General features: G+C 44.8%; 1 protein-coding gene across 1 annotated transcript; it reads right to left on the reverse strand.

The window, feature by feature from the left end:
• Positions 1–3904: 3904 nt before the first annotated feature.
• LOC137844611 (keratin, type I cytoskeletal 15-like) lies at positions 3905–8706 on the reverse strand. The gene is made up of 8 exons (XM_068661083.1): positions 7995–8706; positions 7175–7257; positions 6271–6427; positions 5981–6142; positions 5723–5848; positions 5377–5597; positions 4837–4862; positions 3905–4283 (listed from the first exon to the last, which is right to left on the reverse strand). Exons 1-8 carry the CDS (start codon positions 8577–8579, stop codon positions 4243–4245), a joined length of 1401 nt encoding a protein of 466 aa, XP_068517184.1. The 5' UTR covers positions 8580–8706; the 3' UTR covers positions 3905–4242.
• Positions 8707–14003: the final 5297 nt, after the last annotated feature.

Below are 14003 nucleotides of genomic sequence, written 5' to 3' on the forward strand. Positions count from 1 at the left end.
ATAGAGGCACGGGTATCCTGCTGCTCAATTCATCTCCCCAGAGATTAATTGCAGATTGAATTTTCTAGTCTGGCAGTTCAGCAAGCTCAATGCTACATTAAAAACAATCATGCATGCTTATATAATCACAGAATCACAGCACGGTTTGAGTGGGAAGGGACCTCAAAGCCCACCCAGTCCCCTTCTGCCATGGGCACGACTCCTGCCCCCATCCCAGGCTGCCCCCAGCCCCATCCAGCCTGGCTTTGGGCACTGCCAGGAACAGGGCACCCCCAGCTCCTCGGGGCAGCCTGGGCCAGTGCTCACCGCCGTCTGAGGGAAGAATTTCCTCCCTGTGTCTAAGCTGAGCCTGCCCTCTTTTAATTTAAGGCATCTCCCCTTGTCCTGTCGCTACACTCCCTGGCAGAGTCCCTCTCCAGCTTTCCTGGGGCCCCTTCAGGTACTGGAAGGTCACCGTAAGGTCTCCCCAGTGCCTGCTCTTCTCCAAGCTGAACATAATATTACACGAAATAAAACGATTGCTTTGTTTCACATGAAATTACTCAGAGAAATTCAAAACCTAGCTGTTGGTGAGGTGACTGTGCGTGAGACAGAATAGCCTTTGTCTTACTTCCTGACAGTTTCACAACTATCATGCCACCGTGCAAAACAAATTGTATTTTTTTCCTGGCAAGTAATACAAAACCAGCCTGCCTCGGCACCAGTGCTGTTGAATATCTTTATCAACGACAGACAGGGATCAAGCACACCCTCAGCGGGTTTGCAGGTGACACCAGGCTGAGCGGTGCAGTGCGTCCGGCAGCAGGACGGGATGGCATCCGGGGGGACATGGAGAGGCTGGAGAGGTGGGGCCACCTGATGAGGTGCAACAAAGCCAAGTGCAAAGTGCTACACCTGGACTAGGGCAGTCCCAGACAACGTTTATAAACTGAAAGGGGAGATTTAGAGTAGAGATTAGGAGGAATTCTTCACTGTAAGGGTGGTGAGGCACTGGGACAGGCTGCCCAGAGAAGCTGTGGGTGCCCCATCCCTGGAGGTGCTCGAGGCCAGGCTGGATGAGGCCCTGAGCAACCTGGTGTGGTGGGAGGTGTCCGTGCCATGGCAGGGGATCTTTGAGGTTCCTTCCAACCCAAGCCGTCCTATAACTCTGTGATTCTGTGGAAACAACAGTAATTTGTCACACAAATGTCTCCTCTGAAACTCAGCTGTTTCAAATTGGAAAAGATAGCCTGGTTTTCATCAACCACACGCGTGTGGGATCCAGGGAAAGGACCAAAATACTTAATTCAAAACGAGACGCAGCTCTCCACTCGATTTTTTACAGGGCTTGTTTTTAGCTATTTAATCTAAAGCATACAGAATGAAAGCAGTGATTGGAGTGAGAAAATAAATCAGTCAGCAGATGGCACCACGAGATGATGTTTTCTCTTTGCTTCATCCAGCCTGCTCCCTGCAAACTGGGGAGGTGCTGGGCAGGTCCAAGAGGGTGGAACGGGGAATGAACACACAGCCCCCGCTTGCTTTAGCTGGGAATCCTGCTTCTCTCACTGAATAGCACCTCGAAAACAAGCCGAACTGAGTTTATAGGCTGCAGTTTAAGCATCGGCAGAATATTTTGACCCCTGCATTGTAGAGAGTAATACCTCGTGACAAAGCCCCAGCTGATGTCAGTCAGCGTAGTGCCACTTACATCAGCTGGAGATGGGACCGTGGAACATTTGCTTTGCTGAGGTCCTGCCAGACAAGCCCCCCGCTTGTCGGGCACGGGCTGTCACTGCCAGGGCAGGGTGTTAGTGCTCTCGTGCTGCTTTGCTGTTTTCCTGGCAGCTGCTTTTAAAGCACAGGGGGCCCTGCACTTTGTGGGGAGCCTGATTTTGTTGGTGAGTGTTTGGTGTGCTCTGAACATACATAGGATCATAAAATCATGGGATATCCTGAGTTGGAAGGGACACATAAGGATCATCGAGTCCAACTCCTGGAATATATACATATATATATATATGTAGTGTGTGTGCTTTTTTTCCTCGGGTTTCTGTCAAGACCTCATTAAGTCACTTTAAAGGAATGTCTTTTCAGCTGCCTTAGCTGCATATGGGAAGCAAAGACATCAGAGACAACTTACAAGATAGTGAAAAGCAGTAATCAGGCAAAGGGAGGAATTATCTGCTAGGGAAGCAGACTTATCTGAAAAAGCTACATTTTTCAGATACTTACAAATACTTATGTGCTGAGTGGCTGAGTGATAACTGAAAGAGAAGACCCAAAGCGATAGTGAGCGCTATGGGTAATCAATCATTTACACACAGGTACGAGGAGAAACAGTTACCAGAAGGTGCACGCTTTTATTGTTAGGGTTTTGTTGTTTTTTTTTTTTTTTTTTATATATATTAAATGGTGTAAAGATTTGTTGCATCTTACCTGAGGATTGGAAGTACAAATTCTAAACAGTGGTACTGGTATCCTTCGTATCAGCAGCAATTAATTCAAATAAACCTTCCAGCAGAGTTACACTGCTGCTGGTAAAAATGGAGAGCCGTGACAGGTCAGTGTTGTTTTTTTACTGAAATGCAAAATCTGTGGGTCCCTGGGGCACACTTGGGCTGTAGGAACTTGACCCATATGAGAGACAATAACAAAAGTGACACTTGCTGACTTTATTGAGCTTAACTTGAACACATTTTCAGGGACTTGCTATTGATGGTGACAGCACAAATTAAGGCACTGACGGCTCCTCGGTGGCAGTGGTATGTGAGGCTCCCTGGCTCCAAAAGTTTCTGTGGCAGGCTCCTGTCTGCATCTGGGCTCCCCTGAGAGCGCTGCTTGTGCTTAGCTGCAGGGTTCAGAGCCCAAGCGAAGAGCAACAGCGCAAACCCACCACCAAAAAGAGATGGGAAGGAACAAAAAAGGAAGACACTCCTTCCTTTGAGGGAGCAAGAAATGAGAAGCTGAGATAGTCACAGAGGTTGTGTGTTGCAACAGCTACAGTATTGCCTTTAAAAGTATATATTTGGGGAATGTTTTCTTCCATTTTACTTCCTCTATTGTGTCAGAAAGGTGGATGTATGCTCCTTACAAAGGAGTGGTGTATCTGCCCGGGTAAGATCTGGGTTTAATGGCACAGAAAATCATTCTCCTACTTGAGATGGAGAAGCATCCTCATACCTGCTCTGACGATCACCGTGCACCCCTGTTGTTTTCTGGGGCTAGGAGGGAGGGCACCGTTCCTAAAGCTTTGTGAATGGAAAAAGTGATGCCTGTCTTCCAAAGCTGTTTTCACAAACTTGGTGACAGTCCATGCCTACAGACTGCCTGGTTTTGCACAGAAAAGGACGTGCTCTCATGGTTAAAAATTAAAAATAAAAATTGAAGAGCAAACTTAATATTTTTATGACAGAAATGATGCTGGTGCAGCTGCACAGGCCAGCTCACCGCTGAGGGCAGGCGGTGTTACCAACACGACGGCTGCAGCAGTGACCTGGGCTGCTGCGGTTCTGAGTCACGGCAAGGAGCTTGGCTGGTTCCTGTCACCTGCACCTCGCCTCGTCCTCCCTGAAGGGCTGAGGCCGTTTGCCTTCCCACTGAAGGAAGTGCAGGAACATACAATACAGGATTTTTTTTTCAGAGGTTGTGCAAGTTGAATTCACAACAAAGACCTTCAGGACCTGAAGCATTGTATTTCTTCACAGTAGCTTCAGATTCCTGGGAGAATCTTCCAGCACTTTCTCCCTGTCCATTCATCATCACCTTTCCTACAATTATTGAAGTTTTTGTTGCTGTTACCCATTGAGTTACCTGAACCTCAGCACATCTTGTTCTGGGTCACAGGAGCACTGAGGTAGGGAGGGGATGTGGTTGTGTGAACGGCAGTGCCATGCTGACCACACAAAAACGACATTAGACTGAATGTGTTTGCACAAGCAGAAGAAAAACTTTATTGTGTAGGTTTTTTTCATGAGGGTACTCTATAGTTACTGACAGGGAACAAGGACATCATCTCTGACCTGGAGAGCCAAATGATGTGAAAAGGGAGAGGAAATCTAAGGAAAGACATCAAGCTGTTGCACGGTTTTTGGATTACATTCTTGTCATTTAGCAAAAGTAAAAGCGGGTTTCTCGTAGCATTAGCCAGAGGTTGGACTGCACTGGTCTTGTCACTGGTGCGGTACAGCTGGTGTCAGAACGAGAGAACTCCACATTTCTCTATTAGAAAGCTCTCCGGGTGGCACCAGGTTTTCCATCATCTTACACAGCCGGGCGAGCTCTTCCGCTGTTCACAAATGATGCTGTGGTAGGAGAAAAAAAAAAGATAATTAAGCTTGGGGCTAAAAAAAGCACCGCTAAGACAGTGAAGAGCCATGCAATGCTTTTTGTTTGTTTGTTTCCTGACAAGATTTTTTTTCACATATGGAAGAGGGAACTACATGAGTGAAATATAAGATGTCTACATCTTATCTTCTCTGCCTGCTGGTCCGCACCCATTAAATCTTCCACATTATGAAAGAAAGGAGAGAAAGATATAAATGAAGAGTGCACCTCACAAGTCAGGTTTGGATCTATTTTGCATGTTGTATAAACCAGCAGAGGAACTTGGGAATCCCTAAGAGATTTCCATATTTTAGAAACAAAGGAGGAGTTAATGGAATCATTTGGCAAGCTATTGGTTTCAAAAAGGCACATAAAATAAGATAAAGTATTATGGTTTCCTCTCTAAATGGGAAAAAATGTTGCAGAGAGGATGTGATCAGTAGTCATAAGAAGAAATCCCGAGGAAAAAAGGCTTATTTAATTCTATTTTGTCAACATTTCAGCCCCTCTTTAAATCAAAAATTTTCTTACCATCCTTGGGGTTCACTCCTGTCATCCTGCGGAGAAGAAGAAAAGTTTGATTAAAGACCCTCACTGAATGTGTCCACTAAAAGCATCGGTTCATTTAGGAGCATTGCATGAGAATAGCTGCAATTTCACACTGCTTCTTCACTGGGTTATTGCTGGTGCTGTGGGTGAGGTGCTCTCTGCTTTGACGGGCAGAGCAAGCTGAGAACGAACTTTCATGGGCTGAAGGCTGTTACTGCAGCACAGCAAGAGGATTATGTGAGACATGCACATGGTGCCTAGGGCCTTCTGCACTTCACTGCAGCCAATACGGTTGCGTTTATATTTTCAAACCATCAACACAATGGATCTGGAGATTTAGTTTCAGTAATAGCTCCCAGGATTTTGCCAGGCATCTGTTTTGCCAGCACTCGAAAGACTGCGTGTGCAATCAGTGTGATTTAGTAATCTGCAGTCAGCTTAACAACCACAAATTACTGCTTTACAATGTGTCATGTTATTAAGCTTATCTAATCATCACAGGATTTGTAAATGGTAACGTACTGGGAGTCCTGGGTCTCCAGCAGCTGGCGGTATGTGGCGATTTCCTGCTCCAGGCGGCTCTTGATGTCCATGAGCATCTTGTACTCCTGGTTCTGACGCTCCATGTCACAGCGGATTTCACCCAGCTGCTCCTCAACGCTGGTGATGAGGTTCTGGATCTGTGACAGCTGTGCGCAGTACCGGCCTTCCGTGTCCCGCAGGTTGGCTTCCAGTCCAGCTTTCTAAAGCAGGAAGACATGAGAACAGGCTGTCATACAGACGTGTCCCACAGAGGGGAATCTAAGGGGAGGCAAGACAGGGAGGGAGGAAGGGGAGAGTTCGAACAATGCTCGGGACAGCTCCGTACCATGCTCATCTGTGACTGGAGCTCAATCTCCAGGCTCTGCAGTGTGCGTCTCAGCTCTGTGATCTCCGTCTTGCTGGTCTGTATCTGCTCTGTGTGAGTGGCTACTTCGCGGTTCAGCTCATCAGTCTGAAAGAAAGAAACAGATCACATACGTTGAGCTTTTAAAAATTATTTTCAGAAAGGAGAGACGTATCCCACCTGCTGGGGCAGTAGCAGTGGGGCAGTGCATCGGTTCAAAGTTCATTGGCATTTCCATACCTGAGTGAGGAACCAGGCCTCGGCATCCTTACGGTTCTTCTCAGCCAGGGCTTCGTACTGCTCCCTCATCTCTGTGAGGATTCTGGTCAGGTCGATGCCAGGAGCAGCATCCATTTCTACGTTGACTGTGCCACTGAGCTGGGTGGAGTACTCTTTCATTTCCTGCATGGACAGAAGGCAGAGGACACAAAAAAATGATGTTCTATACTCTCATAGACTTTTTGCCAGCAGCAATCCATGCAGTGGTATGTGGTACTTCCAAAGGGATTCCTCTCCACTTGAGGACTCACCTCCTCGTGGTTCTTCTTGAGGTAGGCCAGTTCCTCCTTCAGTGATTCAATCTGCATCTCCAGGTCAGCTCTGGACAGGGTCAGCTCGTCCAGGACTCTGCGCAGGCCGTTGATGTCAGACTCTACGCTCTGGCGAAGGAACAGCTCATTCTCATACCTGCAGTTTTAAAAAGAAACAAACATTGGAAAGAGTGGAGCCATAAAACTAGATCATTTTATGTTGAATGTGGGAGGAACAGGAGCAACATTTAAAGGAAGCGTAAAGGGAGTAAAGATCTTTTTTCCTGCTTCCAACTGTGACATATGAAAGTACTCGCATTGGATACCAGAGAAGAAAATATAAACCTGCAGATACGTCACTGGAAGATAAACCAGTTGCACAATTGTCTTTATCATCTTCTCAGCAGTGTCTGATGTGCTGCTGAGTCTGTGAACAGGATAAGCACAAAGTCCCTCTTGTCTTTTTCTACATTTCACTAAAGATTTTCACAAAACTATTGCAAATGAACACCAATCTCTTCACACCACTGTCCTCCTTTTAAGTGAAAAGCCCAAGCTATGCCTGTCTTCTTTTCCCTTGTGATTTAGGCTAATAAAATAGTTAAGAGCATCACTAAAAACTAAGACATGAGCTATAATTTATTGCATAAACAGCACAGTAATCTGGATGCTGTGTTCTGTCAGGTTTATTTTCCTGATTTATCCTTCATCATATCAAATTTTTGCCAGGAATTTTTTCATCAGAAGTTATCAAGGAAAAACATCTACCCATAATTTGGAAATGTGTCCTCCAGTGACTGAAGAGCTTTATTTTCTACGTAAGAAGTAATACTAAACTTCAGAAAACTGTTTTGAGAGAGAGAGAAAAGGAGAGAGAAGAGAAATGTGCTTCAGCTAAACTTACTTCAGCCTGAAGTCATCTGCAGCCAGCCGGGCATTGTCAATCTCCAAAATGACTCTGGAATTGTCAATAGTAGCTGCAAGGATCTGGCAATTGGAAATACAGAAAACAGTTCCTGTGAGTAGTGGTGGAATGGCATGGTCCTGAGTACACAGCAATTGGTTATCCAGGCTGCAAACCATCAAAGAAGGCAGAAGAAAGACCTCTGTTGAGACTTCACTGGTGAAACTTGCTTTCTGGATTGTAATAACCATTTTGCTTTTACGTTGCTCTTCAGCCTGCCCTTCCTAAAGCTTTTATAGACAAACACCAAAAATGCTAAACTCTGTTCCATTTTCCAGATGCAAACCAGAGAGCTGAGCTACCATTACTGGAGCCCAAGAAAGGGCAGGTACATCTATGTAAGAGTAGATAAAATTTTCCTTTGCTGGACAGTTCATACTTCCTGCATGGAGCCTTTACATCCCTCCTTCTTTACCAGTTCTTAAGTCCTAGATGGATCACTGAGAAGCTCATCAGCATGTATTTAACATAATTAGAAAATACATTCACAATACCTGATCTTGCCTTTAGCCAGGAGAGTTAATTTTTCAGGCTTTGAGGCCTACCTATCACATTCTTTACTCTTATTATCTGTTAATATATTGATCATCTTATACACATTTTGCCAAGTTTTGTTATTTATATCAGAACCACAGTGTATTTGGGTTTGGGCAATTCAACATTGATTTTGCAATTGTTTTAATTGATTTCAAAGAAGTGGACTATGCAGTTCCACAATTCCAATGCATTCTTATAAATCCCGTAGTTATGAATGTCATACCTTGTCTCGGAGATCTTCAATTATCTTGTAGTAGTTACTGTAGTCTCGAGCTGGGCTGCTGGGGGATTCCTTCTGGTACCAGTCTCGGATTTTGACTTCTAATTCTGCATTTGCAGCTTCCAGTGCTCGCACCTTCTGCAGGTACGTGGCCAGCCGGTCGTTCAGGTTCTGCATAGTTATCTTTTCATTTCCAGAAAGAAGGCCATCACCACCACCAAAGGCACCACCATCAAAACCTCCACCAAAGCCAGCTCCTCCACCAAAGCCAGAGCCTCCACCAAAGCCAGCTCCTCCACCAAAGCCAGCTCCTCCACCAAAACCAGAGCCTCCACCAAAGCAAGCTCCTCCACCAAAACCAGAGCCTCCACCAATGCCAGCTCCTCCACCAAAGCCACCAAAGCCTCCTCCAAAACCAGCGCACGAGCCACCACCATATCCACCTCCTACAGAGGAGGTGTACTTAGCCGAAGACATGTAGACACCCCTGCCACCAGCTCCTCCGTGGATGCTGGGAGCACGGCAGGAGCCTCCTGTGCGGACTGAGGAAAGGCGAGAGCTGCCACTGATGCTGCAAGAGTTCTGCATGGTGCAAGTAGATGTGGCTGTAGCACAGAAGGAGCTAGTCTGAGCTACTCGGCTTCGTGCAGAGCAGGAAAGCGTGCTCCTTCACTGCCCTGGTGCTTCTTTTATAGCCACAAGATAGGGCGTTAGGAGACAAACCCAACCTGCACCCTCCCTCCAAAGATTCTCCTCCCTAGAGGTGAGGCCAATTATGATGACATTCCTCACACACAGAGCTGGCTGTACATCTCAGGGGCTCGGGCTTGGTTTTTTCTTTTAATTAAACTAAAGGGATGATTCAGATTGTGTTTTTTCTTCAGGCTATAGTTCTGAAACCTGGAGTTTACTTCTTTGACAATTGAGAATGGAAAAACAAAGCAAGTTCAGCCGCACCCACTTACCCATTTACAGCAATCACCATGATTATTTTTATAAAAAAATAACTTAAAATTGAAGTTTGAGTGAAATTCTACTTTCATTGAAAAATGTGCAATCATCAGTTCATCTCATCATTATTTCTTCTTTTCTATCCATATTTTTTCCCAGTCAAAATTGAATTTTAGATGTTCTTATTCCTGTTCTTTGCTCAGAATTAGTATTTAGATTTTGGATTTATTTATTTATTTTTAATTAGAAAAAGCATATAATCATAGCATTGTGTGAAGAATAATTAACATCCAGCAATGTACTGGGAATAATAAGCATACTTAATTTACTAACGCTTGTGAAATAGTCAAGAAGGGTAATACACGACCGAAATGATTCAATTAAAAGAACGTGGGGCGGCAAAGTTCCTCTTACTTTTGGGCAACTTAAGCAAGTTGAGTTTGAGATGAAACTGTTCAGGTAGCAATTAATGTGTGTAACAACCACCTGTGCTGTGAAATGGAATAATTCTTGCAAATAGGACTTGAGAATCCCTTGCAGAGTTACATTAACCCTTCCTGTAAAGAAGGAGTCTCACGCGTAATAATTTGCCAGGGAAACGTGGAGGGCAGGAGTTCAGCCCCTCAGCTTCTGTTCAGTACCAAGTGTGAGAAACCAGATTTGGGAGATTTTTTTTGAGGAAGTATTCGCTTGTTTGCCCTGCCAGGGTGTGCCACTGGGGATCATGTGTGGAGTGTGGCAATAGCGTGGGGCTTGCAGAGGGAGCCCCATTCTCTGCCCAGGGAGCCTCTGGTCAGCTGGAGGGCACGAGGTAGGGGAGTGGTGACAGAGGTGGCACCGTGTCCCACGGGGGCTTAGAGGAGTTGGGGGGCGAGAAAGGAGGGAGAGAAGCAGGGGCCGAGTGAGATGGGAGGAACTTCCTCTATCTCTAGTTCAGAACCACCAAGCTTATTTTACAATAAAACTTTTAAATACAGAAGGAAAATGAGATATTTCCTAGCACCACAGTAAGAACCGTGCTTTTCTTAGCAGAGAGAAGCAGCAAAGGGCTAGCAGGGGGACGCAGCTTAACAGCCTGCTTCTGAGACTGTCACTGGCACTTCAGCTGACTAGAAACGACAGGATATTCATAGCTGTGGAAACATGTTTCAGACTGAACCTGGACCTTTGCCACTGCAGTTCAGTTTTGCTTTTGGGCAGATTAATAGTTCTGCAGAGCTTGCCAAATCTGCCTATCTCCAGGAGTTAGTATCTCAGGAGACAAGTTTAGACAAACTCTCCTAAAAATAAGTAAGTTTCCTTAAGCCCCCTGTAATATAAATACACCGAGGCGTGTATGCTGCTAGGGTCTGCTTGACTCTGAATGATCCCACAATAGGCAAGATCGAGTTGCATTAAAAAAAAAAAAAAGAAAAGTAAAAGCACACACAAAAAACACACACAAAAGCCAGCAAAGCACTTCTAGAAAACACCATAAACGTTAGCAGAAAACTTGGGGGATTTTTCATTCGGTCTTCTTTTCACTCAGCCTTTGTAACTTCTTCGGAAGCTTGCTGGTGAAATACACGGTGCTGCTTTTTAAGTCCCCTGTGCGTTACTCTGGTTTTTTTTATCAGATGAAGAAGGTAGCGGGCAGAAAGCTGTTTCTTTCCTGTAGAAAGTTTACCACTAGGGAAAATAAAAATAAATGAAGCAGCCTCTACAGATTTTTTCCTATACCATAATTCAGAAAACCGTAGTGATGGTTTTTTTTTGGTGGGTTTTCACTTTTCTGCAAACTGTCAAACTCAGATCCTTCGGGTGTGTCCCCCACGATCAAAAGCTTGTAAATGCAGAGTGCAACACTTGCAGACCCGGGGCTGGACCCCGCCTTCATCATCTTTATTTGTTCTTTCATAAACAACTACTTCGAAATAGTTTCAGATACTCTCCTAGAAATTGTCAGTAGTTTTTTTGAAACCCAAGGAGAATCCAAGACACGGTGCCTCACTGAAGCACTGTGAAGTTTGGAGGTGGGCTGTTATGGATGGGTTAGCTGCAGCTTGTGTCAATTCCTGTTCAGGTATTTTCCTAAACAGAAAAAGTTTCAGTTTTGAGACTTACTCTTGAATGTTGGCTCTTCTGGTAAGAGAAAAACGGTGAATGTGTCTGTACCACTCCACTGAGAGCAGACTGCTGGCAAATGCTTGTGCGTGTTCAGAAGTTGCTCGCCCCCTGGTATTTATTCATACAGGCTGTACTGTTTTATCACTGCATCTAGGCTGAGGACTTCTATCTCAAAACACGCATGGATTGTGTCATTTTATAATAGACTATGTAAAGTGAAGCTGGCTTTGCTGAAAATTTGCATACAATTTACTATTTACATTAAAAAAAATTTAGAAATCAAAAGTGTTTTGATAAATCTTAATTTCATACCCAAATTTGAACAGACACATGAAAGTCATCCGTCTTTAGCTCTGCTGTAGGTCGAGGTATAATTGTGGATGCAGTCACACTTTCCAGTTATTATTTTCGCATTTTAGCCAGGTTCAATTAAAAAACAATAGTTACATATCTGTACATTTATGTAGAGTGTTTCCAGATTCATAATCTCTTATGGCTTTAAATGAACACCTCAAATGGGAGCTCTGTCTGCTGTGGTAGGGATCTGGGTTGTTCTAGACATTGTGTTAGTTTTTTTTCTGCAGTGGGAGCACAAACCTAAACCTACATTTTCTCTTTATAGTTTGTACAAAGCAACTGAAGCCTATCTATCTATTGCTGAAGCAGAAAAAAAATGCTATTTCAAGCTTATGCATTTATTCTGTTCTCACTGTCTTCTGAGATTTTTATCCACTGTCTTGCCACAGTTGCAGCCCTTGCAGGGTGCTCACCATTGTACTTGTGTGCATAAGCTCCTTAGCTGGCCATGCAGAGCTTCGCTGGAAGACGTTCCTGGACACGTCCACGCTGCGCAAACTCTTATTACTCCTGTCACAGTATTACTGGAGCTGACACACTTCAGCCTCTCCTTTCTCGAGGACAAAGAGCTTCATTCAAGAAGCAGCTTGTTTATCAGCCCAGTCTTTGCTGGTAAAATCATCACTCAGGCATTACAGACTTTTTTTCTGAACCAAACTCAAAAATTAGAGTCTCTTTGTGATTTTATATTAAACGTTTTGCCAGAGATCCTTCATTACCGTACAAACATGGAATGAAACCAAGAAAATCATAAACTATAATTCAAACTAGGTTATCAAAACAGGAATTCAAGCCTTTTCAAGATTCTTTCAAGTCTCTGAAGCTTCCAGTTTCTTTAACAGGATATGGGGATTCTTTTACTTCTTGGTACTTTAACCTCTTGAACACTTCTAAATTGTTTACCTTTTAAGCATCTTTCTTTTTGCATTTAATTCAGATTTTGCAAATAGAGCTTTTTGGTCAAAATGTGCTTCTGCACAGTGTCCTTGTATCTTCTGTTTTGCATTCTCAGAGCATGAGAACTGCCTGGCTGACCCTTTCACATTTGCAGCTATACAGCACAAGAAACCTGCTCCAGCAATCTCATCCTGGTTTTGTCACAAGAATTTATCCCAGGGAATGGGACTTGTTGAGATTCCAGAACAGACCGAGTTTGTTGGTTCATGTGGAAGGGCTTCCAGGTCTAACTGGTCTAGGGAATCAAACTGGTATCAGACATTTATTAGGAAGTCTCAGCACCCAGGAACAAGCAGTAGTGAAGCATTTCATGCACAAGAGCTCTGTGCACCCTGTGCTGGCAGAAGCAGACGGGGTACGGACGGGTGTGCATCTCAGAGCCACTTGCACCGTGTGCATGCCGGTGCTCTTCATGCCACTGTTCCCTCTCAATTCTGCACTTGGTGCCACCAGAGCAGCTTGGTGCAGCTCTTCCCATCTTGTCCTCCTTTCTGTGTGTCTTTGCTGGCTTGTACTTTTCAGGACTGTTTTTCTCCTCTAAGTTTTTCCCTGTCTTAGTGAACCCATTGCAGAGTGTTACTGTGCTGGCTTTCCAGAGGCTCAGCTGGGATTTGTGTGTCAGTACCCAACAATTGATGCTGACAGGCCACCTGAGTCACTGCTGAACCAAACCCAAGCACCAACACTTTGTCAATGGCAGAGGATTACCCAGCCTTGACAGAGGAGGTCCATGGCTTTGGGATGCTCCTTGCTGTGTAAACACTCCATTAATCTGCAAAGTGGTTATGAACAAGAGTGAACTAATTTATTCCCTCCCAAGTCCAAGGGGAGGAGTGACGAAGGGGCTGACGATGTCTCCCTAAAGCACAGCCTGCAAGATGATCCCTGCTGGGGGGGGCACTGGGGGGCACCTTCAGTCTGCTGATTTTGCCCTTTGGGTTTCACCCGCAGTTCCCCGGGTCACTGCGCGCTCTTACAAAGCTGAGAAGTGGGAAGGGGCTACTCATGCTGTAGCCCTGATATTTTTCAGCATAAACCCTGAAATGTCTTTGGCTGTAAGCTTCCAGCTGGTTGGGAATGAAATTTCTGATTTCTGCTGGCCTGAACTAGAATTATGTTAAGAATTTCAGCTAGGATAATGTACTTTCAATAGCAGGAGAATGAAGGTGGTTAAACATGGGCCTGAAGCTTTGTTATCTGTGTAGGAACTGAGGGTTTTGTTTTCGTGCTTGAAGATAAATGCATCAGACTAGAAAGTGAGTGAGGAGATCTCACCTGTTCCTCACTCCTGTGTTTCTGCAGGGGTATTTTCAAGCCGTTCTAACAGCTTTATATTTTACCCTAACAAAGCATCTCCCAGCTCTTGCTTCTTCCAGAACTACTTAACATCTCACTGTTACTGCTCATCGGAGCGCACAGCCAGCGCAGTCAGTGACATAAATCACTGCTGTATTTCCCACTCCGAGGGACCAGGCACCCCGCTGCCTCCATACTCCAAGCTCCTGCCAGCAAGAGGAGCCAGAAGAAAGCAGAAATGGAGCTCCTGCACCCACCAACACCGAAGCAAGGAGGCTGGCCAGGGTTTTGCTGTCTGATTAAAGTCAAACTCGAGTAATGATACCACAATAACCAAATAGGAGG

The sequence above is a fragment of the Anas acuta genome, chromosome 25 (genome assembly GCF_963932015.1).
Source record: "Anas acuta chromosome 25, bAnaAcu1.1, whole genome shotgun sequence".
Lineage (NCBI taxonomy): Eukaryota > Metazoa > Chordata > Aves > Anseriformes > Anatidae > Anas > Anas acuta.

Coding starts and splice junctions, on each gene's coding strand:
- LOC137844611 (XM_068661083.1), bottom strand. CDS start 8,579: ATGCAGAACTCTTGCAGCATCAGTGGCAGCTCTCGCCTTTCCTCAGTC. Junction 7,258..7,994: donor TTGAAGATCTCCGAGACAAG/GTATGACATTCA, acceptor TCCAATTGCCAG/ATCCTTGCAGCTACTATTGA. Junction 5,849..5,980: donor AGGCCTGGTTCCTCACTCAG/GTATGGAAATGC, acceptor TCTTTCTTTCAG/ACTGATGAGCTGAACCGCGA.